Source organism: Bombyx mandarina, chromosome A1 (genome assembly GCF_030267445.1).
Source record: "Bombyx mandarina strain Sakado chromosome A1, ASM3026744v2".
Classification (NCBI taxonomy): domain Eukaryota; kingdom Metazoa; phylum Arthropoda; class Insecta; order Lepidoptera; family Bombycidae; genus Bombyx; species Bombyx mandarina.
The window spans coordinates 7,835,297-7,859,072 of NC_143234.1; the positions used below are offsets into that span (position 1 = coordinate 7,835,297).

The 23,776-nt window shown below is 38.7% G+C and overlaps 2 protein-coding genes across 2 annotated transcripts in view; one reads left to right on the forward strand and one right to left on the reverse strand.

Annotated features, from left to right (window-relative positions):
• Positions 1 to 15,618, forward strand: part of LOC114253543 (uncharacterized) — a 41,541-nt gene extending 25,923 nt beyond the window's left edge. Inside the window, exons 16-28 of the mRNA XM_089739834.1 lie at positions 706 to 1,610; positions 2,243 to 2,455; positions 2,850 to 2,960; positions 3,741 to 3,917; positions 5,259 to 5,402; positions 6,360 to 6,517; positions 6,750 to 6,845; positions 7,562 to 7,689; positions 8,965 to 9,104; positions 10,030 to 10,174; positions 12,020 to 12,140; positions 13,441 to 13,562; positions 13,923 to 15,618. Of these exons, the coding sequence (XP_089595960.1) occupies positions 706 to 1,610; positions 2,243 to 2,455; positions 2,850 to 2,960; positions 3,741 to 3,917; positions 5,259 to 5,402; positions 6,360 to 6,517; positions 6,750 to 6,845; positions 7,562 to 7,689; positions 8,965 to 9,104; positions 10,030 to 10,174; positions 12,020 to 12,140; positions 13,441 to 13,562; positions 13,923 to 14,085 (2,623 nt within the window). The 3' untranslated portion in view covers positions 14,086 to 15,618. The remainder of the gene's footprint in view (positions 1 to 705; positions 1,611 to 2,242; positions 2,456 to 2,849; positions 2,961 to 3,740; positions 3,918 to 5,258; positions 5,403 to 6,359; positions 6,518 to 6,749; positions 6,846 to 7,561; positions 7,690 to 8,964; positions 9,105 to 10,029; positions 10,175 to 12,019; positions 12,141 to 13,440; positions 13,563 to 13,922) is intronic.
• Positions 15,619 to 15,949: 331 nt separating this feature from the next.
• Positions 15,950 to 23,776, reverse strand: part of LOC114253581 (NACHT and WD repeat domain-containing protein 2) — a 42,709-nt gene continuing 34,882 nt past the window's right edge. Inside the window, exons 25-33 of the mRNA XM_028188511.2 lie at positions 23,500 to 23,618; positions 22,304 to 22,458; positions 21,511 to 21,729; positions 20,779 to 20,983; positions 19,836 to 19,980; positions 18,779 to 18,941; positions 17,939 to 18,070; positions 17,200 to 17,424; positions 15,950 to 16,886 (exon numbers count right to left, since the gene is read on the reverse strand). Coding sequence (XP_028044312.2) covers positions 16,742 to 16,886; positions 17,200 to 17,424; positions 17,939 to 18,070; positions 18,779 to 18,941; positions 19,836 to 19,980; positions 20,779 to 20,983; positions 21,511 to 21,729; positions 22,304 to 22,458; positions 23,500 to 23,618 — 1,508 coding nt within the window. The 3' untranslated portion in view covers positions 15,950 to 16,741. The remainder of the gene's footprint in view (positions 16,887 to 17,199; positions 17,425 to 17,938; positions 18,071 to 18,778; positions 18,942 to 19,835; positions 19,981 to 20,778; positions 20,984 to 21,510; positions 21,730 to 22,303; positions 22,459 to 23,499; positions 23,619 to 23,776) is intronic.

Sequence of the window (23,776 nt, forward strand, 5' to 3'; positions counted from 1 at the left end):
AGTGTTAACGCATTAAATTAGTCAAATTGTTATCCAATGATCGTAATTTCACTACTATCAGTTACATTCCATTTTGTATTGCTTTTCTCTTTTGTTTAATTGTTGATGTTTCACGGACATAAAGAATAGTACAAAACAAAAGAAAGGAATCGGAATGAAAAACAAAAAAAAAAATTTAAACTCAACTGTTTTGATTTACCTAACCTATGTGTTAGATAGAGATTTAGTTTTCAATGCAAAGATGCTGAATCGTAATTAAGAAAGACATTCAAGGCGACGAAAGTAAAGCATGACAGAGGAGTGCACGCGGCTGAGATGCGAATGTTGAGATGGATGTGTAGAGTGAAAAGAATGGAAAAGATAAGGAATGAGCATATCAGAGGAAGTGTGAAAGTAGCCCCGGTGATTGCTAAATTAAAGAGCGCATGGGTAGCGTGGTATGGACATGTGATGCGTAGAGAGGAGATGTATGTGAGTAGGAGATGTATGGAAATGGTAGTAAAAGGTAGAGGGGGAAGAGGTCGATCGAAGAAGGGATGGATGAAGTGTGTGAATAATGATATGAGAGAGAGAGGAGTGAGTTTTGAGATGACGGCTGATAGAAGAGAATGGTATAGAAAAATTTGCTGTGCCGACCCCACCTAGTGGGGTAAGGTGGAGACAAAGAAGAAGATTCAATATCTAATGTGTAACACTTTTTTGTAGTCCTGAGGAAAAACAAACAGTAGCAGTGAATAATCTGGATAGTAGCACACCTTCTACTACAACTACCAGCACTTCAACTACTGAGCTCTCAGTATCTTCTACGCAATCTATTCAACCGAGTTCAGCATCACCCTCACCGTCCAGCGAAATACCAACTATAAATATTCCTACGCACCCTTCACCCGATGAAGATATAAATAGTATAATTCCACCACCGAATTATAACGAGCCAATCCAACCGGATATATTTTATTCCGAACCAAAATCGACAACAACAGAATCACGCCCACTTACTATACCAGTAACTACAGTAACACCGATCCCAGCTACATCGCAACCTGAACCATCTCAATCAGAGCCTTCGAAATTTGAACCTAATACCGAAACGCCGAAACCGGAACCTCCAAAAACCGAATATCCCGAACTTCAGTCTCCGAAGCCTACGGAACCAGAGCCAACTGAACCGGGTATTTTCTACAGCGAACCGAAAACTGATATTTCTTCAACAACAACAACCCACGAATACATTACATACAGTGAACCGAAGTCAAATCTAATACCTTATGAGCCGAGATATCCAGAGCCGACAATTACTTATGCAGAACCTAAACCGGACCAAGATATCTCAACGAACTTTGTTCCTTACGAAATCGATAAAGATACAACCTACGAGAAAACTTCCGAGAAGTATCCGTACAGTACCGAATCCGGAAAGCCTATTTATCCGCATACAATATTTGTTGATGTTAGCAAAGACACGGCTGCTGTTGAAGGCAAGAGAACAAGCGATGGATCTGTGGTTATCGACGAGAACAGTATACCGGAAAATGAATGGACGAAAGTCAGCATTAAGCCCATTAGTTGTCCCCATGGATACGAAGCAGATGAATACGGAGCATGTTTTGGTGAGCACATACAAATCGTAACAGAAATACTAAAATGATAAAACACAAGTAACAGATATTTTTTTTTACTGGTAGTAGGACGTCTTGTGAGTCTGCACGGGTAGGTACCACTACCATGCCTGTTTCTGCCGTGAAGCAGTAATGCGTTTCGGTTTAAAGGGCGGGACATCCGTTGTACTGTAAAAACTGAGATCCAACAACACATGTCTCGAGATGGGTGACGGCATTTGCGTCATAGGTGTCTATGGGCTTCGGTAACCACTCAACATCAGGTGGGCCGTGACCTCGTCCACCCTTTTAAGTAATAAATAAATAAAAAGAGTGGATTTGAATTAGGATATTTAAATACTTTTAGATTTTATTTTCTCATGTGAACGAAACTGATTTTAAGCAACTTAGTGTTGATAGCAAGAAATCCGTCACATATCTGTGACGTTATCTCCGTATTATGTGTATGTATAAATCTATATCATTTAATTTGAAAACAATGGTATATACCCAGTCGCAAACAAGATACTCCTTAAATAAGATTTACGTTTGAACAGTTCGATGGAATTCTAATGATCTTTAATAGAGGTGAGTTTTGAAAAATCTTGTATATTCATAAAATAATTACAGTTCTCTTTCGACAGATGTCGATGAATGTTTCACGAATCGCCACACGTGCTATAATAACACCGAGGTCTGTAAGAACACCGTCGGCGGATATATTTGCAACTGCGCTCCGGGATACACAAAATATAATGAGACAGGCTTTTGTACGATTATAACAACGTCGTCTACCTCGACAAGTACATCCACAACAACGAGTACCACTACAACAGCTCCTACGACCAGCGAAAAGAGTAAATTTTTTTTTTACCTTTTAAGATTTTTACCTTTTACTTCCTAACATAACCTAAAAAAAATTAAGTTGTCATTACGTTTTAAATACAGTTTAAATTCAACTAAGTTTTAAATTTAATCTATGTAAATATACTAAAATAGCCCCCATAATACCCTCAATTCTATCTGGAAAAAAATAATCATCATAATAAATAATCTATATCGTGTGGATTGAGCGATTCTTCATATTCCCACCAAAATATAAAACTGAGTATATTTAAAACATTTTCTATACATCAGCGGTGTAAGCCATTGCGATTTATTCGAGAGAAAAAAAGAACAATTCGTTCTCGATAGTAATATTAATTTTTTTTGAAAAAAATATTATTTTAATTGTTAGTATTTTATTTTCAGACTTTTTCTGGAGCTATCCTGATTATCGGCCGATCACAACGCGGCCATTCCGACCTAGGAACCCTTGCGATGTTGGATTTTATCTGGATCAAAAAACAGGCACCTGTGAAGGTAATATTGTTATCCCTCTTTAACCACATAAATAAATAGGCTATCTTTATCTTTATTATCTTAACGTAGGCATCGATGAGAATCGAAAATGAGAATTTATGGTATTCTTTTTCTTATTAGTATTTTTTTCATATGTTAAACTAGGAGCAAAGCTCAAACTTGTTCAAAAAGCTTTAAAAAGACAAGCTTGGTATGTTGCTTCTTTGAAGGATAAATTTAGGAATGAGGTTATTCGACAGAGAATTGAAATCAATGACATAAGTCAAAGAGTCGGCAAGCTGAAGTTTTATTTTTATTGCTTAGATTGTTGGACGAGCTAGCGGGCTGCTAACCTGGTGTTAAGTGGCTACCGGAGCCCACAGACATCTACAACGCGAATGCGCCACCCATATTGAGATATAAGTTCTGAGGTCTCAGTTTAGTTACAACGGCTGCACCACCTTTCAAACCAAAACGCATTACTGCTTCACGGCAGAAATAGGCAGGGTGGTGGTACCTACCCGTGCGGACTCACAAGAGGTCCTACCACCAGTGAATTTCATTTTAATTCACCCAATATTAGTGAATGTGTTCAATAAAATTTGTCAATTAGTCTCTGGGCAATAAACAAAGAAAAGTCACACATAGGAGACAGCCCTGTTTTCAACAGTAAACGTCTGGTCTTAATACAAAATCTAAATCAAAATCATTACCAAATTTATTAATAACTATTTCAAAATCTATTATTAAGCCTTATTTACCTCCAATTCAATCCAATAAAAACCGCCCCTACTCCAACAGATATTAACGAATGCACAAACGGTCAAGCGGACTGTGCTGCTGTGGAGATCTGTGTCAACACTCAAGGAGGATACAAATGTGAATGCCCACCGAACTGGAGTCTCGATGATGTTCGGCATCGATGCGTGCCGATCAGGAGGCATGGTCTATTCCCACCCGGCTATGGGAATGAGCCTCGTAAGTCTATACTTAGTACTATATTGTTACGCCGGTAAGAGTAACGCCATTTATCGCCGAATAATCGAACGAATATCGAAGGATCTAGTAGTACCTAGAACGCTCGAGAAGGACAACGCCATCTAGTGTCGGATAGCGGAAACACAATACTAGAGATGTGTTGAATATTCTCGATAATTCTAGGGATGTGGTATCGACTATAAAGATATGATTACATAAAGAGTCACTTTCGCTAGGTAGATGAAGACTTAAAGGCAATGAACACATTACGTTTCTTTGTTGACGCGATCTAGGAATCTGTCATTACCAAGAAATAATAATTACGGCAGCATGAATAAGATATTCTCCATTATCGCCCAATAACTGTACGCCTTTGCGATGCCTTGTTGTGAATCGCAGGAGTTTCAATTAGGTCGTGCACATGTATATGTACCCTATAAAAGGATTAAATCCTGGATAACATAGGAAGAATTATATAATTGAATTATAAGAGTTGCTAGTTGTCATGGAACTTCAGGACTTCAGAACTGCAAGAGTTTCAGGAATAATAATCAGGACGTTTTTTCTTCTTACATGGGTGGACGGGCTCACCGCCCACCTTGGTTACCAGAGCCTATAGACATTTACAAGCATCTACATTTACTTTAAATATAACCTTACTTATGACGACAATGTTGAGCCTTTGTTTATGATCGCGGCTGTTAAGTTACTTCTTTAGCAGGATGGCCGCAACGCTTAGTTAGAATAACTTATCACTCAAGAATTCTGCCTGTTGACACGTCGGGGCCACTAGTATTGAGTCTCTATATCGGGCAAAGATTAATAAGACACGTGTTCAGTTAAGTGACTAACGGATATTGGGATTACAACCTAAAAAAGTGCTATCGACAGCCCGACAATCCCGAGAGTGACTTAGCATCACTGCAATGTAATTATCGCTAACGCATTCATATTATTAGTTGCTATGGGGACATTTGTGGTCCCTACACCATTAGTTTGCGAACCGAGGCCCGGCGCACACACTTGTTAAGTGGGGTTTCAGTAAGGTCTTTCACCTGATCAGTCCAACGCATGGGGATTCGTCCACGAGATCTCTTACCATTGACCCTACCCTGAACAGCAAGTTTCTCGATACACTCTGCTGGCCGTCGTGATACGTGTCCAAAATATCGAAGAATCCTCGATATCGAAAGCCTCGGTTCGCAAACTATGGAAAACATCTGTCCAGGCTTTAATAAGCAAGAATTCCACATGACCACGACTGTTCTGCCAAGAGCAACCGATTATGATGATGACACCATTGGAACCATTAGAAATAATCATTTTGCATATCTTTTCCAGGACATGATTCGAGACCAGTAGTCAGCTATACAAGCAAGCCTCCAGAAAGTCCGGTCAGTCCAAAAGTCACACACGTCGATGACCGCGGTAGAGTTTTCAAATGCCCGTGGGGATACCGCCTCGGTATAGACAATGTTTGCGAAGGTAATGCTGTTGTTGCTGTTTTAATATATTTTTTTATGTAATTACAATATGTGATTGTTTCGTGTGTATTTCCAGCGCTGTATGTGTTATTTCTTCTTCTTCTTATTTTTCTCCACCTTATTCCACTAGGAGAGGTTGGCACAGCTAATTTTTTTCTTCCATTCTCTTCTATCAGCCGTCTTCTCAACACTCAGTTCTCTCTCTCTCTCTCTCTCTCTCTCTCTCTCTCTCTCTCTCTCTCTCTCATATTGTCACTCATACACTCCATCCATGTCTTCTTCGGTCGACCTCTTCCCCCCCTCTACCTTGCACTACCATTTCCATACATCTCCTAGTCACATGCATCTTCTCTCTACGCATCACATGTTCATACCACGCTAACCGTCCACTCTTTGATTTGTTGCTTACCGGGGCTACTTTCACACTTCCTCTGATATACTCATTCATCATGACTAACTATACAATATATCAAACTATATATCAAACTATAATTTCATGATACATATGTGCTAAATCATTTTATATACTTGACTCATCACAAACCTTAGTTCTCTCTACGCATCACATGTCCATACCACGCTAACCGTCCGCTGTGTTTTATTTTTTGTGTACATTAAATCGAATTCACTAGGTACATGATCGAATTTTTAGATTGGAGTTTATTTCCCTAATACAGAGGATGTTATCTGCCTATTTCTACCGTGAAGCAGTAATGCGTTTCGGTTTGAAGGGTGAGCACTTAGAACTTATGTCTCGAGGCAGGTGACTGCATTTACGTCGTAAGGGTCTATGGGCTCCACTTAACCACTTAATAAATGGTGGGCCGTGAGCTCGTCCACTCATCTAAGCAATTTTGGTTCAGTTAGTCTTGGCTTTCTTCTTGAATTTGTTTCATTTCTTGAAATTAATAGTGACGTAATTAAAAAAATGTCCTCTACCGCGTGAATACATTTACAGATATCAACGAATGTGTAACCGGAGAAGCTAGATGTGGGCCGTTGCAAATTTGTACGAACTTGCCCGGAGGATACACGTGTAGCTGTCCTAATGGTCACCGATTAGCTGGTGACCATGAATGTGAGGACGTGGACGAGTGTGACCTTGCCGGGAAGATGGTAAGCAAGATAAACTAAATGAATTTGTCTTATTTTTTAAATAATCTATTTGAGAGCTTTTTAATTGGCAAGGTATATAAACTTATATAATAATAAAAGGGAAGGCGGTAAGCAAGACGAAACTAAATGACCTTACAGTACTCAAATTGCGAGAATTTGTCTCGTTTTTAAATTAATCTAATCCTTCTAAACAGCGAGATACATAAACTTATAATCAAATGATTGATTTCAGCTGATCTGTTCGCGAAACGCGGATTGCATTAACACCATAGGATCATACCAGTGTAAATGTCATAACGGCTTCAGACCCGCTCCTGTCAATAATAAGGTAAACATGAGTTTATAACAATGAATGAATTAAAAAATTTGATACGAATAACGCCCAAGAAAAAAAATTGAATATTTGAAGTCGTCATGGCCTAAAGGATAAGACGTCCGGTGCATTCGTATGTAACGATGCAACGGTGTTTTAAAAGTGCCGGCAAGTACCAATATTCTTATTGAAATACGTACTTAACAAAATATGTTCACGATTGACTTCCACGGTGAAGGAATGACATCGTGTAATAAAAATAGGGCGGGTAGGTACCTCCACCACGTAAGGATTCATCATTTTCATCAGACCGTGCTTCTCGCCTACTGCAGATAGGCTTTCTTAGGATATGCTGCAATAAGGTAATAATAGCACCTAACCGTGCGGACTCACAAAAGGTCCTACCACCCGTAATTACGCAAATTATGATTTTGCGGCTTTGATTTTTATTACACGTTGTTATTCCTTCACCGTGGAAGTCAATCGTGAACATTTGTCAAGTACGTATTTCGTTAGAAAACTGGGTACCCGCCTGCGGGATTCGAACACCGTTGCATCGCTAGAAAAGAATGCACCGGACGTCTTGACCACGGCCACAGTGACTCCAAACTCTGTTCCCTGTAGCCTGATTTTTACTGGTTTTTGCAATAATTTCTTTCTCGTGACCTCCAAAAATCATCGGTCATCATTATCAGACATATCGTTTGTATGTATAAACTTAATTCTTTTAGGTATGCGTGGATGAAGACGAATGCACTGAATCCAATTCGAGGTCCCTTTGTCAGCACCGCTGCAACAACGTGTGGGGAGGATACCGGTGTTCTTGCTACAAAGGATACCGTTTAAATATTGACAACAAGTATGTTAACCGAACTTTGTTCTAAATTCTATAATTACTTTAGAGGGATGGTGTCTGAAGGTTTTATTTAATGCGACTTCTGTTGAGAGCCTCTGTGGCTTAAAGTGCCTATCAAATGAAAGTGCTTATTGCTCTAAGTACCTTTAAATCAGTTGTGCACATTATATATTTTTATTTGCTTAGTTTTCATCGGGTCCCAAATTAAGATGAGTACATACATTGGCAGAAATTGACGTACATACGTATATACGTTTAAGTATATACATATATAATAAACGCCCAGACAAAGAGCAAACAAACTTGTTCATTACCTAAATGTTTGACGATGTGGGAATCGAGCCGACTACCCTTGACGCAATAGTCGGGGCCGCTAACTAATGTGCCACCGAGTCAGTCTGACTGATATTGAAGTCTGACAGTTTGCTTAACTTGATTTTTCATCTTCAAGATACGATGTTCGCACGTGTTAGATAAGCACCAACTATCTTCTCTTCAATAGATTAAAGTCGTCGTATTTTTTGCTTTAATTCTCTCGCGCGAACCATAATTTTTATCATTGAAAAAAGAAAACCTTTATTTTGTTATGTTGTGTTTAGTTTTGCTAAATTGTAAAATTTCAAAACTTTTAATTTCGAGATGTTTTTTTAAGGGATTTTACAACCTGATAACTAAGACCTTTTAGTCATGTCTTATTTTTATAAAGTGGAATGAAATGAAGATGATTAATTTGGAACATTAATCAACTGGGATGAAATTAAATGACAGTAAAATGGTGGTCATTTACTGTGATTTTTTCATTGGACTTTTTGGAGGATCTCGAGAAGTTACGTCCAGCGGTTTTGTTTCATTTTCCAACATTTGTGCACTTTCACAGATATTAAACAGCTAATAAACCACCGTTATTACACGTTTAGACAAAATAAAACAAATCACATAACCAAAAAGTCTATTTCGAGATGTGAATTACTGTGGAATACAACTTATGCGGAGAGTCATTATTTTATCTATAATAATATATAAATCTAGTGGTTTTTACGGATGTTCCGTTATAACTACTGAACCATGCATCCGATTGACTTGAAACTTGGTATCCACGTACAAAGTACATGTGCTTCATGGATAGGCTAATATTTATATGAGAAGTGAGGACTCCCTAATAATAATGACAATAAATAATAATATTAATTTTAATTGCCCAGCGAAGCGGGTGATTACGTCTAATATCATCTAAGTTTGTTAAAATTCTTTGATTTTAATAAAATTGATTTTTAACAGAACCTGTTCGGACATAGATGAGTGTTCGGAATTGAAATCAAAAATGCTGTGCATCGGTCGCTGCCATAACGAGCCGGGGAGATACAGATGCTCCTGCCCTAGGGGATATAGGCTTTCGGAAGACAAAAGGAGCTGTATTGGTAAGTCAATAACGACGGATTTCTTATAACTTTCCTTGTAACTCTACTGAGATCTTAGAAGTTATATCTCAAGGTGGGTGGCGCATTTACGTTGTAGATATCTAAGGGCTCCAGTAACCACTTAACACCAGGTGGGCTGTGAGCTCGTCCACCCATCTAAGCAATACAAAAAAAAAACCTACAAAAATATTTCTAAAGATATATATGTCGTGGTTAACGACTTTTAGTAATATTAAGACGTTGTTTTGACTATTATTTTAAATGATGAAATGTTGTTTTGATAAATATCACAAAATGTAGGGTAGACTCCGTAACGCCACAGTATAAAATGGCGGTACGTGGACAGAGTCGTGGCATTCCGTGTCAGACAGTGAGTCTCTGGCAGTCAGTCAGTCGGTCTGTCAGTATGTGGAACAAAACTGTCGGTTTACCTGTCATTGTGAAAGCTGTGTGTGTTGAGTTTCATTAATTATTATTCAAAAAGTTTTATTGACTTTTTATAAACTGAGTTCAACCAAATACGAGTGATGACGGAAACTACCGCTTAGCCATCCCTGACGCGCCCCGACATGTATATAGTAAATACATGATTTATTTATTTTCAATATTCAATCAAATGTCCATTCTCCTCAAATAACATACATTAAGGTTAATTTACTTTACTATTTTAATTTACGTCTTATTTTACTATTTTTTTACTCACGCGCTTATCCCATCTTTTGTACTTTTCATTCATGCTACTTGTCAACATGAGTGTGCACTATATCGGTAGGTATGTAGATATATATGGCGCGATCAGATTTGAAGAGTCAGTTACTATGAAGATAACATATCTGTTGTATAAAAAATCATTAGTTTTAGTACCTACTAACTTCAATTCACATATTTTAGGTTAGTATTATAAAAATTTTGTATTTCAATTTAGATATCGACGAATGCGAAACTGGCCAAGCGACTTGCGCGAAAAGTGGCATATTCGGGAGCACCAGCTACCTTTGTTTCAACACCAGAGGAAGTTACCGTTGTCCCCAAATTACCTGCCCGCCGGGCTACAGGCTAGAAAATAAACAGTAAGATAATTTTAGTATCAAAATCTACCTATATCTTACTGTACATACAGCCATTGGTAGCGTTCACTACACACATTGTTATAGTCTGTGGTAGAAAAAACAAACAGATAGCCCACGGACTTTTTGGCGGGAACGCGAGGAGTGAAGTTTTGTGATTTGTTTTATTTTTTCTATTTAGTGTTTCTTCAAGTATAAATGTGTAATAACGGTGGTTTATTAACTGTTTAGTATCTGTGAAAGTGCACAAATGTGGCAAAATGAAACAATTAATCATCTTCATTTACTAAAACCGCTAAAATTGTTAATGTTAAATGTCAACATTATTTTTTGGATCTTCAATTGTATATTTTGGTATAATATTGTTAATTAACTTCAATAACAATTGCGTAATGTTTGCATGTGTAGTTTAATTAAACATCGCCATGGACGTGACACGCTGATCTCGTGAACTGGCTTTATGTAATTGCTAAAGAAATTCTATTTGTAACTATGGTAGTTTTCCAATGACAGCACAAGAGCGCATTATGCGGCATAATGCTCAACGTTGAATGTTCCAACTACAGCAACGCTTCGCACTATCGAGCACTCTCAAAAGTACTGCTCTCGCGTGATACTCGCAATCGATACCGACTCAGTGACAAAAAATTGACAAGTGTTTTTTTCTTTAAGTTGGCATTGATCGAAATTTTGTTTATATTATCGAAGGCTTTCGTTTCGTCGTAGTTTCTTAGAAATAATCAATGTTAATTAATACTGTGCTAACTTAGCGCACTCTGCTGATGCATTTGAAAACTAATTCTCGTTCCAATTAAGCTTCAGCATAATCCGGCATTGTGCGTCACTGAGTCGCATTATGCTCTATAATTGGAAAACTAACTATATACGTACCCAGAGCCGGATTTAAGCTTAACGCCGCTCCTCGGCCCCGAAAAAAAGTCCGCCCCAATACTGGAACTTTACTTAAACTTATAGTTTATATATTTTATTTTTCGAAATTAAAATAAGTTGATTTACCTAAATCCAAAAGTGCCAAAATTATAATTCACAAATAATGGATTAATTGAATTTCTTGAATTATCAATTAAACAGAAAATTATTAATTAATAGAATTTATTAAATATATTGAGCAATCTTGATAAGACAAAAAAAAAAATTTTCACTTTCTATATTTTGCCGCCCTGGGCACTTGCCCCGACTGCCTCTAGTGTAAATCCAACACTGTACGTACCTAAATGTCTAAAATAAAAATACATGTATCTTTAAAGGCATTTTTGTCAAATAAAATGCCATCAACGTGTGCCGTGTCTTTAAAAGAAACAGTCTTTCATGCTCTTACTCTTTCAATCCTTTAGGTACATTTCGGATATTTTAGAGGAGCTTAAGTCTTTAATGACCGAAAACCGTCAATGAACATTGAAGTTCTCAGCTAATGTTTTATTTGATCTTTTAGTTCATCGTTAAATGGCATTTTCTGGTATACTCAGCACCGTTATTACTAGTTTTAAGATACTCCTGTAAAAAAAACTTCACGAGACAGGCAGTGCCTACTGTGGAGAGTTTTTAGCAAACTGTTATGTGTAAATGTTTTCAAGGTTAATAAATAAATTATTAATATTATGTATTAAACACTGCCTCGCCTGGGAAGACGTAGGACACACTCCGGCGAGGTGGGCAACAATCGGCCGGAGTGTTAGGGACTATTGGGAGAGAAACCGGCGAAATACAGGGATGCCCCTATAGTTCGCCAAGTTGTCGAGCAAGACTGCTTTTTGCATTTGGGCCACCACCGACTTTTTGTTGGATTATTATTATGTTTCTGAAGTAATCCACGATTATTCTTTTCAGCCGCTGCTCGAAGGCTGGCGAAGTCTGCAGACTTGGAGACTGGGAGTGCGCACACAAGCCCACCACAATATCATACAACTTCATCACATTTGTTTCGAAACTATACATACCCGCTTCTCCGGTTTGTTAAACCTCTTTTTGACATTTCATTATTATTGGTAATTGTAATTAAGGGATTTTATGACCTGGTAACTAAGTCCTTTAAGTCATGTCTTATTTTAATTTATATTCTTATTTTTATGGAAAATGATAATATGGAGTGAAATTAAATTAAATTAAATTAAATTAAATGAGATGAGATGATATGGAATGAAATATTATAATCTCAGTAAAATGGTAGTCATCTACTGAGACCGTTTCAGTGGACTTTTTAGAGGATCTCGAGAAGTTACGTCCAGCGGCTTTGTTTGATTTTCCCACATTTGTGCACTGTCACTGATATTAAACAGTTAATAAACCATTGTTATTACACATGTAAGCCTGAAGAAACACTAAATAGAAAAAATAAAACAAAACACACAACTTCACTTCTCGCGTTCCGATCAAAAAGCCTTGAAATTTAATAGTCTAAGAAATAAGGAAGATTGTTTTTCTTTAAATGCCAATGTGACCGAAAAGAATCGCATTTGGGGACATCTACACTCAGCATTGGGTTGACACGGATTGAAGAAAAAAGGTGTGCAGATACCGTCGTGAAAATTACTCCAGAATGCCAGAGTCTGGACCAAGTGGCCTGCATCTTTACAATCGTCATTTGAACGATCCAATTGCTTGCGATTGAGCACGATCCTGGGCTTCTCTCATCCAGCTCCTGCCAGCCACGCTGCATAGATCGTCACTCCAGCGAGTCTGAGGGCATCTTGAGAGTCGTCGTAGCCTAAAGGATAAGACGTCCGGTGCATTCTTATCTAGCGATGCACCGGTTTTCGAATCCCGCAGGCGGGTACAAAGGTTTCGGTTGCGGGTACCCGCAAAATTATAATTTGCGTAATTACTGGTGGTACGACGTGCTGTGAGACGCACGGGTAGGTACCACCACGCTGCCTATTTTAGCCGTGAAGCAGTAATGCGTTTCGGTTTGAAGGGTGGGGCAGCCGTTGGAACTATACTGAGACGTTAGAACTCATATCCCAAGGCTGGTGGCTGCATTTACGTTGTAGATGTCTATGGGCTCCAGTAACCACTTAACACCAGGTGGGCTGTGAGCTCGACCACCAATCTAAGGAACAAACAAAAAAACTTCGTTCTGCCAATTCGCAATCTCCACTCAAGAACGGGTTTACCGCAACGGTTTTCGATTGTCCAACTAAGGTGACCAGGCCTGCTCATTGCCACTTTAGCTTACTAATCCGCTGTACTATGTCGATAAATTTGGTGCACCCAAAATTATGTGTGAATTGATGAATTAAACTATTTTATAGGTGAACCTGTTTACGATGAGGGGCCCGACTTGGCCGAACGCTCGTATTAAGTTCCAACTTAAGCTGGTGGAAGTTGACGCTCCGCCAACCGTCAAAGATAAAGCTGATATTAATACCTTCTTGTGAGTACCTCTTTCTTTGCAAAAACAATTTATAGATAGTAATTGCATCACTTTTCCCATCACTCCAGCCCCATTGGACACGGCTATTCGTAAAGACCACTTCAATAATTATATTGCGAAAAAACGTGGAAAGAAATTTTTAAATTTGAAAATGTCAAATTGTTTATGGATTTAATTCGTAGATCTATGTGACTGGTCTTAAAAATACCAGAATAATAATCAAAAAGGTTTTTATAATATAACAATAACAGAACAACAAAGGTATAATATAGTGATGAACAAAATATTGGAGAACTTAAATGCCTGTATATGCCTTATAGGACACGCCTTCAAGATTCTCACATTATCCTATCGTTACAGATTATCCCAGAACAACAACGAAGGCGTGATGTCTCTGGGTCGTCCTCTGGAAGGACCACAGAGCATAAAGTTGGACTTGATAATGGAGCTATACAACAATGGGCAGTTCGGAGGCATTGCTGTCGCGAAAATATTCATTTACGTGTCCGATTACGAGTTCTAAATATTTTCGCGCTGGTAAAAAGGCATTTATGCTGACTTAAATAAATAGAACAGAAAAAGAATAGAGACGTTATTGCGATGTTAAAATATGAAATTTTCATTCAATTTTCATTTACATGTCCCTTATATTGTGGCAAACGAATTTAATGTGGTCGTTGTTTATAACCAAATTAAGGGAGTTCCGTAGCTTAATAGATCTTCCTGTCTTCATAGAAACATCGTTAGTGTTTCGTCGCACACAGGTAAAACGCTATACAACAAAAATAAAATTAGACGACTGTCTCTTTCTAAATATCGATGTACAATATTTATTCAAATCATTATATTGCGTATGGGACGAGAAATCCGGAAAAGTCAAGGTACAGCAGCTAATTCCATTTTCAGTGATTGGATTTAGTTGACCAAGCTAAAGCAAGCGTGGCAACCTCTTTATGAGTTTTAGATTTTGACGATTCTCCATTTTGCTAACGGTAAGGACGTCATCACGAAAACATAATGAATTCGAAGCATCGAAAGCCTAAAAAAGCTGCGTTCTTGCAATTATGGCATAATGATGCCTGACAACCCTAATGGATGATAACGTCATTTGTAACTAACATAACACGTGACATCTTGTGTTAAAGTGTAAAATCAATTTATATTAGGGTAGAAAGGCGAACCGAATGTGCATTTTATGAGGATTTTAATATTTTTATTTTTAACTAGCGACCCACCCTCGCTTCGCTTCGGAAACATTAAATTTTATTATTAAATTATTAATAGCAGAGTCCCGCCATGTTACCCGCGGTTGTTTTCGTACCGTGGGTGACGCCGCGGGGCGAAGCTAGTCTAAAAAAACTAGTTAGCCTAAGTTACTCTTTAGATCATCAGCTATCTATCAGTGAAAGTCATAAAAATCGGTCCAGCCGTTCCAGAGATTAGCCGGAACAAACAGACAGACAGACAAAATTGAAAAAAAATGTTATTTTGTATGTACCGTATATATATATATATATATTCATATGCACGTAGTAAAAAGCGGTTATTGCAATGTTACAAACAGACACTCCAATTTTATTTATATGTATAAATTTATCAAACTCATTATTTATGTGCGAACTTCGAAAGGCTTCTAAGGCATATCACTCGATTATTTCGTAAGTAATTTAAATTAAAAAATATTCATTTTCGACGGGTATAATCACTATTAATTGAGTTCCCGATCTTTAGGTTCCAGCCATTTTAGAATTTCTGTTTACGCGGAAAACGAAAGCGTCCAAACCCAACCTATAGAGTAATGTTTGTAACTAATCGAATGAGATTTAAAATAAAGGTCTGTCAAATTATTTTTCGAATTGTAGTTTCCTAAGAGGCAGTATTCGTAATTATCGTGTATAATATTCCAAATAGTTGTAAGTGTACTTTAGACAACATTGATTGTATTATCTGTGCCGAATTTACAGATTACATTTCGCTGTTATGAGAACGTTTACATTAAAAAAATGTATATTACCTATTTTTAATATTGAAGTAATAAAACAAAATTAGTTTTTAATCTAGTTTTTATTTTATATAACATGACCCAACATGAACGATAATATAATTTAATCGTAAAAAGCCACTTAATTACTTCTTCTTTCGTTATCTACCCGCGCATGTTTGTATTAGCCAAAAAAATCTATTTATGTTGCCATCAAAAATACCCATCGACTTCAAGTATTCGCTTTTCAAAGATTGTTTCAAGACCAAAGTAGAAGAAGATAGGTTGAAGCAAACTGTGGATATGTCAAATAGATATAGGAAGAAACACTGTCCAGCGTCACGACTAGAGCAAAGGAGATGAGTGTATTTCAAGGAGTTCCTCTGAATTTCCCCGATGGAGTGAACATTCGACACGACACAAAGAGGAGTAGCACAAATATTAATTACTTTATAAATCAACATCTTAATTTAAGCACCGAAGAAGAATTTAGCACATAAAAGTAAAACTAGCAAACGCATTTACAAATCTTCTAACCTCTACATTAAATGATAACATTGAAGTGTATCTAAGCTACCCACTAGTATGCATTTCCTACCTATGCTGATAGCTTTGATAGCTTTCAGCTTCTCTTTGACGTGTAGTGAGCTCAAGGGTTCAAACAGGGAGTGTTGCTAGCACTGGCCCTAGCAAGAGCAGTGCTTGGCAGAATTTACCACCGGATCGGAAACGCGACCCACTAAGAAGATCCGGCGAGAAACTCTGTGGGCTGTATCTGTGGGTTAATTTACTCGTCGAGCCCTTCGTCTCAATCGAAGGGTTCGGCGAGGACGGTGACCGGCTAGTATGCGTATGTGCGTCACATTCGTGTTTTATGAACAGACAATGTAACTAAAACAACTGCTTAACACTTCAGGTCACCGACCCCGTGCGAATGTGTACATTACGTGCTGTTCCAACAAATAAACAGCTTCTTAACGCGGCTTGCGATAAGAGTTGACTGGTAGAAGTCGTCACGTAAAAAATCAGCGTTGTGCTCTCGCTATCCGATTTCTCTCTCTCTCTCTCTCTCTCTCTCTCTCTCTGTCTCTCTCTCTCTCTCTCTCTCTTTCTCTCTCTCTGTCTCTCGCTCTCTCTTTCTTTGATAAAAACTTAATGAAGCAGGAGAGAGACAAAAGTTTCACTACCCGTCCCAACTTCATTCGTATGGGTCAACAATGTTAAGGATTGTGAGACAACCGTCCTGTGAGGCGATAGCGACAGCTTTGCCTCCATGAGCGCTGGCCACGCCTGTGACTTCGGCCGGCGCCCGGTACTCAGCTATAGCACGACCGTCTATTGTTCTGTAAATATATACCAAGTTAGTGAGGTAATCAACTAGATCAAAAATCGAGGTAGCCAGACATAGGCGTTTGATATCGAAGTAAGATGGTCATAAATAATGTGGAGGCATAGACTTATTTGTCAAACTTTAGTGCGTTAGGCAAAGATCACACAAACATTGTTTTCTTTTAATGCTTTACGAATCATAATTCGAGGAGGGAAAGTCTATTTTAATTAGGCAAATTTAATTCAATTTGCATTTTCTGACTCAAAAAAATAATTAAAATTACATTGAAGATTAAAATGTCTTCTGAAAAAATTTATATATCTTACCTGAAAACCCTCAGTGTTTTCCTGCCGCTGTGATAATAAAATACATAATGGTCTGTCGAGCTAAACATGGTGATGATGGAAAATACGCCTTCAGCCGCCCTGTATATAAGGGGATGCACCGATGTTCCTCTCTTTAGTTCTATGAGGTCGAGCCCCCCTCTGGACGGCGCACATAGCCCCAGCTTACCATCGCGAGTACATGCGCCATTCCAACGCGGAACAAATCTGGTGACAGGGAATCGTTTTAAAGGACATATAACAATGTCATTATTTGTGCCAGTCAAGTGGGTCAATTGTTAAATTCTTGTCCACTGAATTGACGGTAGTCAAATTTTCTTAAACTAAACAAGTCTTGTGGATAATAACAACCAGACGATGACCGAGCGTTGCTCGGTTTTTTTTTTTTTTGATACGCCATCTTGTTGTGTCTTTAAAGCGGTTAGTTGCCCTCAATTAAGAAAAATAGTATTATTATTCGCCAATAGATGTCGGGGAGAGTTGATTATTGAAAACACGAATAAAACAACATTTTCTGAAAATAAATCGTAGCTAGATCGATTTATCGCCCCCGAAATCCCCTGTATATTAAATTTTATAAAAATCGTTGGAGCCGTTTCCGATATTCAGATTATACGTATATTAATATATATACAAGAATTGCTCGTTTAAAGGTATAAGATAAATCTGTTTCTGATATTGGATTGTGAGGATTGTGTTTGCCTATTTGCAGTAAACATACCTGATGAGTCTTTTGCTTTTGATGTCCAATATACCGGCTTTGTCGTTACCGACGACTGCCACCCAGAGCGCCTTGTGGGGCAACGCCACAATAGATTGCATGTCTTTGATGCCGCTGTTCTTAATTGGTATCCTATTTATATCAAAAAGGATATTAGAATAGACATTTTGGGGAAAAGGACATAGAGAAGATCTTCCACCGAGCTGGTGAATTTGCTCTGTAGACCGACGTTCCGAATATTGCTGTTCATATTTTATACACATATAGCACCTTTAGAATTCACATCATTCTCCTGCCCCTCTCCAAGTATCGTGGGGTCGGCGAAACATGTTTTCTCCCTACATACTCCTCTAAAATATACCATTTCGATATCGATTATAATTATTCGTCGATATTTTAATCTAATATTAGGTAATTACTGTTTATTTTTCTATTAGAAATGAATATTGTTTTATTACCCTTTTTTATTTTCCAATTCAAAAAAATTCATGCCTTAAATGAAATGTGAAAAGGGTAATGAGATAAACACGATAATAAACTGTTAAAGTATTTTTTCTTTTTTTATTGCTTAGGCGGGTGGACGTTCTCACAGCCCACCTGGTGTGTGGTTACTGGAGCCCATAGACATCCACAATGTAAATGTGCCATCCACCTTGAGATACCAGTTCTAAGGTCTCAAGTATAGTTACAACGGCTGTCCCACCCTTCAAACAGAAGCGCATTACTGCTTCACGACAGAAATAGGCAGGGCGGTGGTACCTACCCGCGCGGACTCACAAGAGGTCCTACGGAGTCCTACCACCAGTAAAGTAGTTTTAATTATAGCATATCTATGCAAACCTATGTATCCTCGCTCCGGTTCTAGCGTGGAATACATGTAGACAGTCCCTGGAGGACTTGTCCACTCCGGGAGCAACAAGATGATGTTCCTCTGCAGAAACCACAGCGGCTCTGTAGCCGGTACCCCGAACATCGTATTCTGCTGTGTAAATTCTTTCACCGTCTATAAATAAAATAGTGAATATTTCAAATCAAATTTGAGTTTTAATTTCCTATTAGTTACATTTAGGACTATTTGATCGGCAGGCCGGTTCTTCCATAGATGTCCACTGCTGGACATAGACCTCCCCCAAGCCTCGTCACAAAGACCGGTCCTGCGCTGCCTGCATCCAGCGAATCCCTGTGAACCTCAATAGATCGTCGGTCCATCTTGTGGGAAGCCTACCCACGCGGCGTCTTCCGGTACGCGGTCGCCACTCAAGAACTTTCTGGCCCCAACGGCTATCCGTTCTACGAGCCGGTTCACTGAACCTAAATTGAACTACAGTTTTTAAATTTTCTGTGAACTGTTTTTATTTCCAGGATCAGAGATGGCCTTTTTCGAAGTCCTTTTTTGTAAACAGCTTATCTATGCTCCTGAGTTTGCCAATATCCATAAGCGACGGTAACTACTTACTTCTAGGCGGTACTCTGAAAATTTCTTTAAATAATAATGAAAGTCTGTCACGAATTGAAGTGTCTAATGAGATCAGCTTGGAAAAATCTAGATATAATATTATTGGGCCTGATTATGTTTGTTTTAGTGTTAAGAATTTGAAGTTGACATTTATAAGCTTTTAATAATTAAAATCCGCTTGAAACAAGATATACAGATGTGGTTAAAAATACCACACAAAAATACGTTTTGGATATAAAATTTGTCTTAAAATTCACCATCATAATAATTTATCAAACGAAATTGAAATCTTCTCACTAGAATAACCCGCATTACCTATATTAAAATTTTATTTAAGTACTCATATTATTATGACTTTCATTTGCAAAGCATTAAGCACCTTAAGCGTGCGTGTGTAAGCTTCAAAATCCTATTCAGATACTTGATTAGAATTGTATATACCAGGTATAGTTCTTGCCACGATATGAGCAACAGCAACGTTATCCGTGTTATCAGCCGGCACCTGCATAGATATCGTGATGAATTTCATCCCGTCTTCTAGAAGTAGAACTTGTTTTATACCTTTTTGTTCTTCCTTGAAGATTCCCTGAAAATGGATGATGCATCGACCAATAAAAAGATGGACAGGTAAATTCAGGGCTTCGTACAAGTCCGTTGAAATTATTGGGATCATGTATGTATCTGTCAGTTAATGCTTCTCTTAGCACTGCGACAGAACTTTCTTCAAAGGAGGCTTATGAAAAACTCTACGGAAATCTATCTGTGTACCGAAGTCCAATGCAACATGGATATCATCTATTAAATCTATTTGACCCCGATCTAGAGATAGAGCCAGAGATTTCTACTCTGTGTTCCATAATGTGGCATCATCCCATTACTTCCAATGTCTTAAACATGACTAAGAGATTCACTGGTAATGGGAATATCTAAGTATTATATACGCATGTAATTCCAAACCAGTATTTAATAGGCCGTGCTAGGAGAACGCAAGGGCGTTTTCAAAAATCGTGCCTATACCTGCGATGAAGCAATAATTCGCTCTGGATTATGGGGTAGGGTGGTCTTTGTAGTATATATTGATATCTTTATATCTTTTTTGGCCCTCCTTGTCTCCCTCTACCTCTCTAGAGGCGCCGGAGTGCGACATAATCCGGTTCGTTACCCCCCTCGACCGGGTATCCATAAATGGATTCCCCAGCGTAAAAAAAGGATGGTCTTTATACAGTCGATACTTGATTCACATGGCGTGACAGTTTTCGCGCTACATGGTTTGAAAATAATAATATTCACATACATTTTATACTAGACCAACAAAATTCTCAGAAGATTCCTTGTTTCTCGATTTGGAGCGAGACATGTGTAAGAGCTCTGTCTGTTTTTGTACCTGTTTTTCAGGAGTATCCCATATAATAACGCAGCCCGATTCCGCAGTGACTACGTGATCTCCAGTGGGCGTGATGACCGCGTGCGTGACGATGGCGCCGAGTGGAGCGTCCGCTAATTGCGCCATCAACCGACCGGTGCTCGTATCCCAAAGGCCCCAACAGCTACGAGTGACGGTTACCGCTAGTTGCTTGTCACGTGCTAGGCTATGGATAGGAAATATTGTTAAGCACTTCCTTCTGAGTCGTGACAGTTTTGACAGTGTGGTCGTGTCGTCATGTTGGAGGGGGCAGACTTGATGCGTCTCACAATGCCACCTCTCCCTGCTCAAGACTAATCTACTGAACTCATTTAGGGGAATTAAAACTAGAATGGGAAGCCATTCTAGTTTTAATTTGGTTGGTCCACCGCATTGGTGACCTCCCACGCGGTCTTGTACCATCAATCCTTCCCTGTACAACGAAGTGTTCTATGGACCGGCCACTTCGTCGCGAAACGTGTCCGAAGAAATTCGTTGCTAAGCACTACATAGCCAATAGAGATTGGATCACATTGGGATATATTTTTTTATATAATGTTCGAAAGATTGTTATAGATGAATTTGACCATCATCATTGCGTAGTTTTAATAAAATTTGATGTAACATACCATTTTTTAGGTTCTAGTAGCCAGCGTGCACAAAAATAAAGACAATGAACCAAAAGGTGTGTCCATAATAGTAGATGTGGTTTACCTAATAGAATCAATGGGCAGTTCTTGTCGATCAATCTTGTGCACTTGCTCAAATATGTTATCAATGTTCCAAATCTTGACAGTCCGGTCTATGGACGACGTTATCACATTATTCCAGGCTCCAACAGTCAACGGTTCTAATTGGACTATTCTGCCAAAGTGGGCGTCCAGTACTTTTATCAGCGTCGTGGTTTCAAGACTCCAGACGTAAAGGTTCTTCCTAAAACCGACGACCGAATTATATGTCCATATATTTATTCAAATAGTTTTTAGAGGTGATTTCAAATAGCCGCAACTTCACGACCAATTTTGGATGCAGTTTCACCATTGAAAGAAAACTCAGGGCCCGATTTTGTATTGTAAGTTCAGAAAATCAAACTTACCAAAACGCCACATATTTCTTACTAATTTACTACAAATCGAAGTTACATTTAGGATATTATTAACGTTATAGCTTCGAAAAGCCGTATCTTTTTAGCCCGTATATCTGTTGGGTGCTTTTAGGTACCACAAGCACCGGTCACCGTCCTCGTCGAATCCGTTGCTTGCCACGAAGGCTCGGCGAGCGAATTAACCCATAGACACAGCACACCGAGTTTCTCACCGGATCTTCTCAGTGGGTCGCGTTTTCGATAAGGTGGTGGATTCTGCGAATAACTGCTCTTGCTAGAGCCAGTGTTAGCAACACTCCGGTTTGAGCCCCGTGAGCTCACCTACATGTTAGGGCGAAGCTGAAATAACCTCTCAAGGCTATTAGCATAGCTAGGAAAAAAAATCTGTTACTTTAAACGTACCTGACTCCAGCGACAGCGTAAGTATTATTGTTGCTAATCATAAAAGAGTTCGATAAAGTCATTTTCGTGGATATATTTCGGATTGTATGAGGCAGCTTTAGCACGATACCGTGAAGGGATACGTTTTTCGTTGGTTCCTCGTTCATTATCTCGTCCTAAAATGTACATATATACTCATTTTCATCAGGTACGATATAAATTCTACTTACAGTGGTAAACATAATCTCTACAATTAATCCAATCAGAGTAATTCCTTCACGATTGTGTCAAATTCTTAGACTGGATTTGGCTAAATAATAACAGAGTCGCGTTTGTGAGACGTGGTCGATGTTGTTGTAGACCTTTTAATTTTAATCCTCACCTTCTTCAGGAAACGAATATAGGATCCGGTAGTTACCAAAGAGTCCTATTGACGATATTCCACCATAACTGATGGAGTATCTCTGATTTACTGTAATTATGGCTATAGCACCGTCTATATGGCTATACCGTCATACTGGTGGGAGGACGTCATGTAAGTCCGCACGGGTAGGTACCACCACCCTGCCTATTTCTGCCGTGAAGCAGTAATGCGTTTCGGTTCAAAGGGCGGGGCAGTCGTTGTATTTATTAAAAGTTAGACCTTCGAACTCAATCTCAAGGTGGGTGGCGGCATTGACGTTGTAGATGTATATGGGCTCCGGTAACCATTTGACACCAGGTGGGCCGTGAGCTCGTCCAGTCACCTAAGTAATAAAAAAAACACTCTTCAAAATATTCTGGGGCAAACCGTTCATGCGTTTAGGCTTGAAGTATCAAATACCACTTGCATAATAGAATTGAGATTTCCACCTAAAGTTAAGGCGGCATTCTCTATAGCGTTCTTTATCTGTTCTGGTAACCATTAACCATAAGGTCGACCGTGAACCACCGAAAAAATAGTCTCTCTTATCTTGGCTGCTATTAGAAGAAAATATTAAGCTGACGGGTAGCTACCACGATTTCATCTTTCTTTGTCGCGAATTGGTAGTGGGTTGTGGTTTTAATGGTGGAAAACCGCATATAACACATATGAAGCTTTGAGCACGTGTCACACTGCCTCTATGCTTCGATCTCCACTTAACACCAAGTTGAGCATCAGCTAATCCGCTCGTCAAAAACAAAAACCTCAAATACTCATTAAACTCTTGAATCCTCTTGACTCCCTTGTTACTTACTTCTTTTTCAACGTCCTTCTTGTCTTCTTGTCCCTTCTTTTTTTTGTATTCTATCACGTGCTTATCTCGAGGAATCGCACCATCAAAATCCCACACCACGAAGCTGTAAGTTGTTGTGGCTGTAACGACAGTTATAAGAATGAACGGTAAATAGAAAAATGGTATAACCTAAAAGAGACTTACAATTCATATCTCAAGGTGTATATGTTGTTGTTGTTGAACAGCTTGAACAGCTGATGGTGACAGGAAAGGTGGATGGCAAACGTCCCAGAGGACG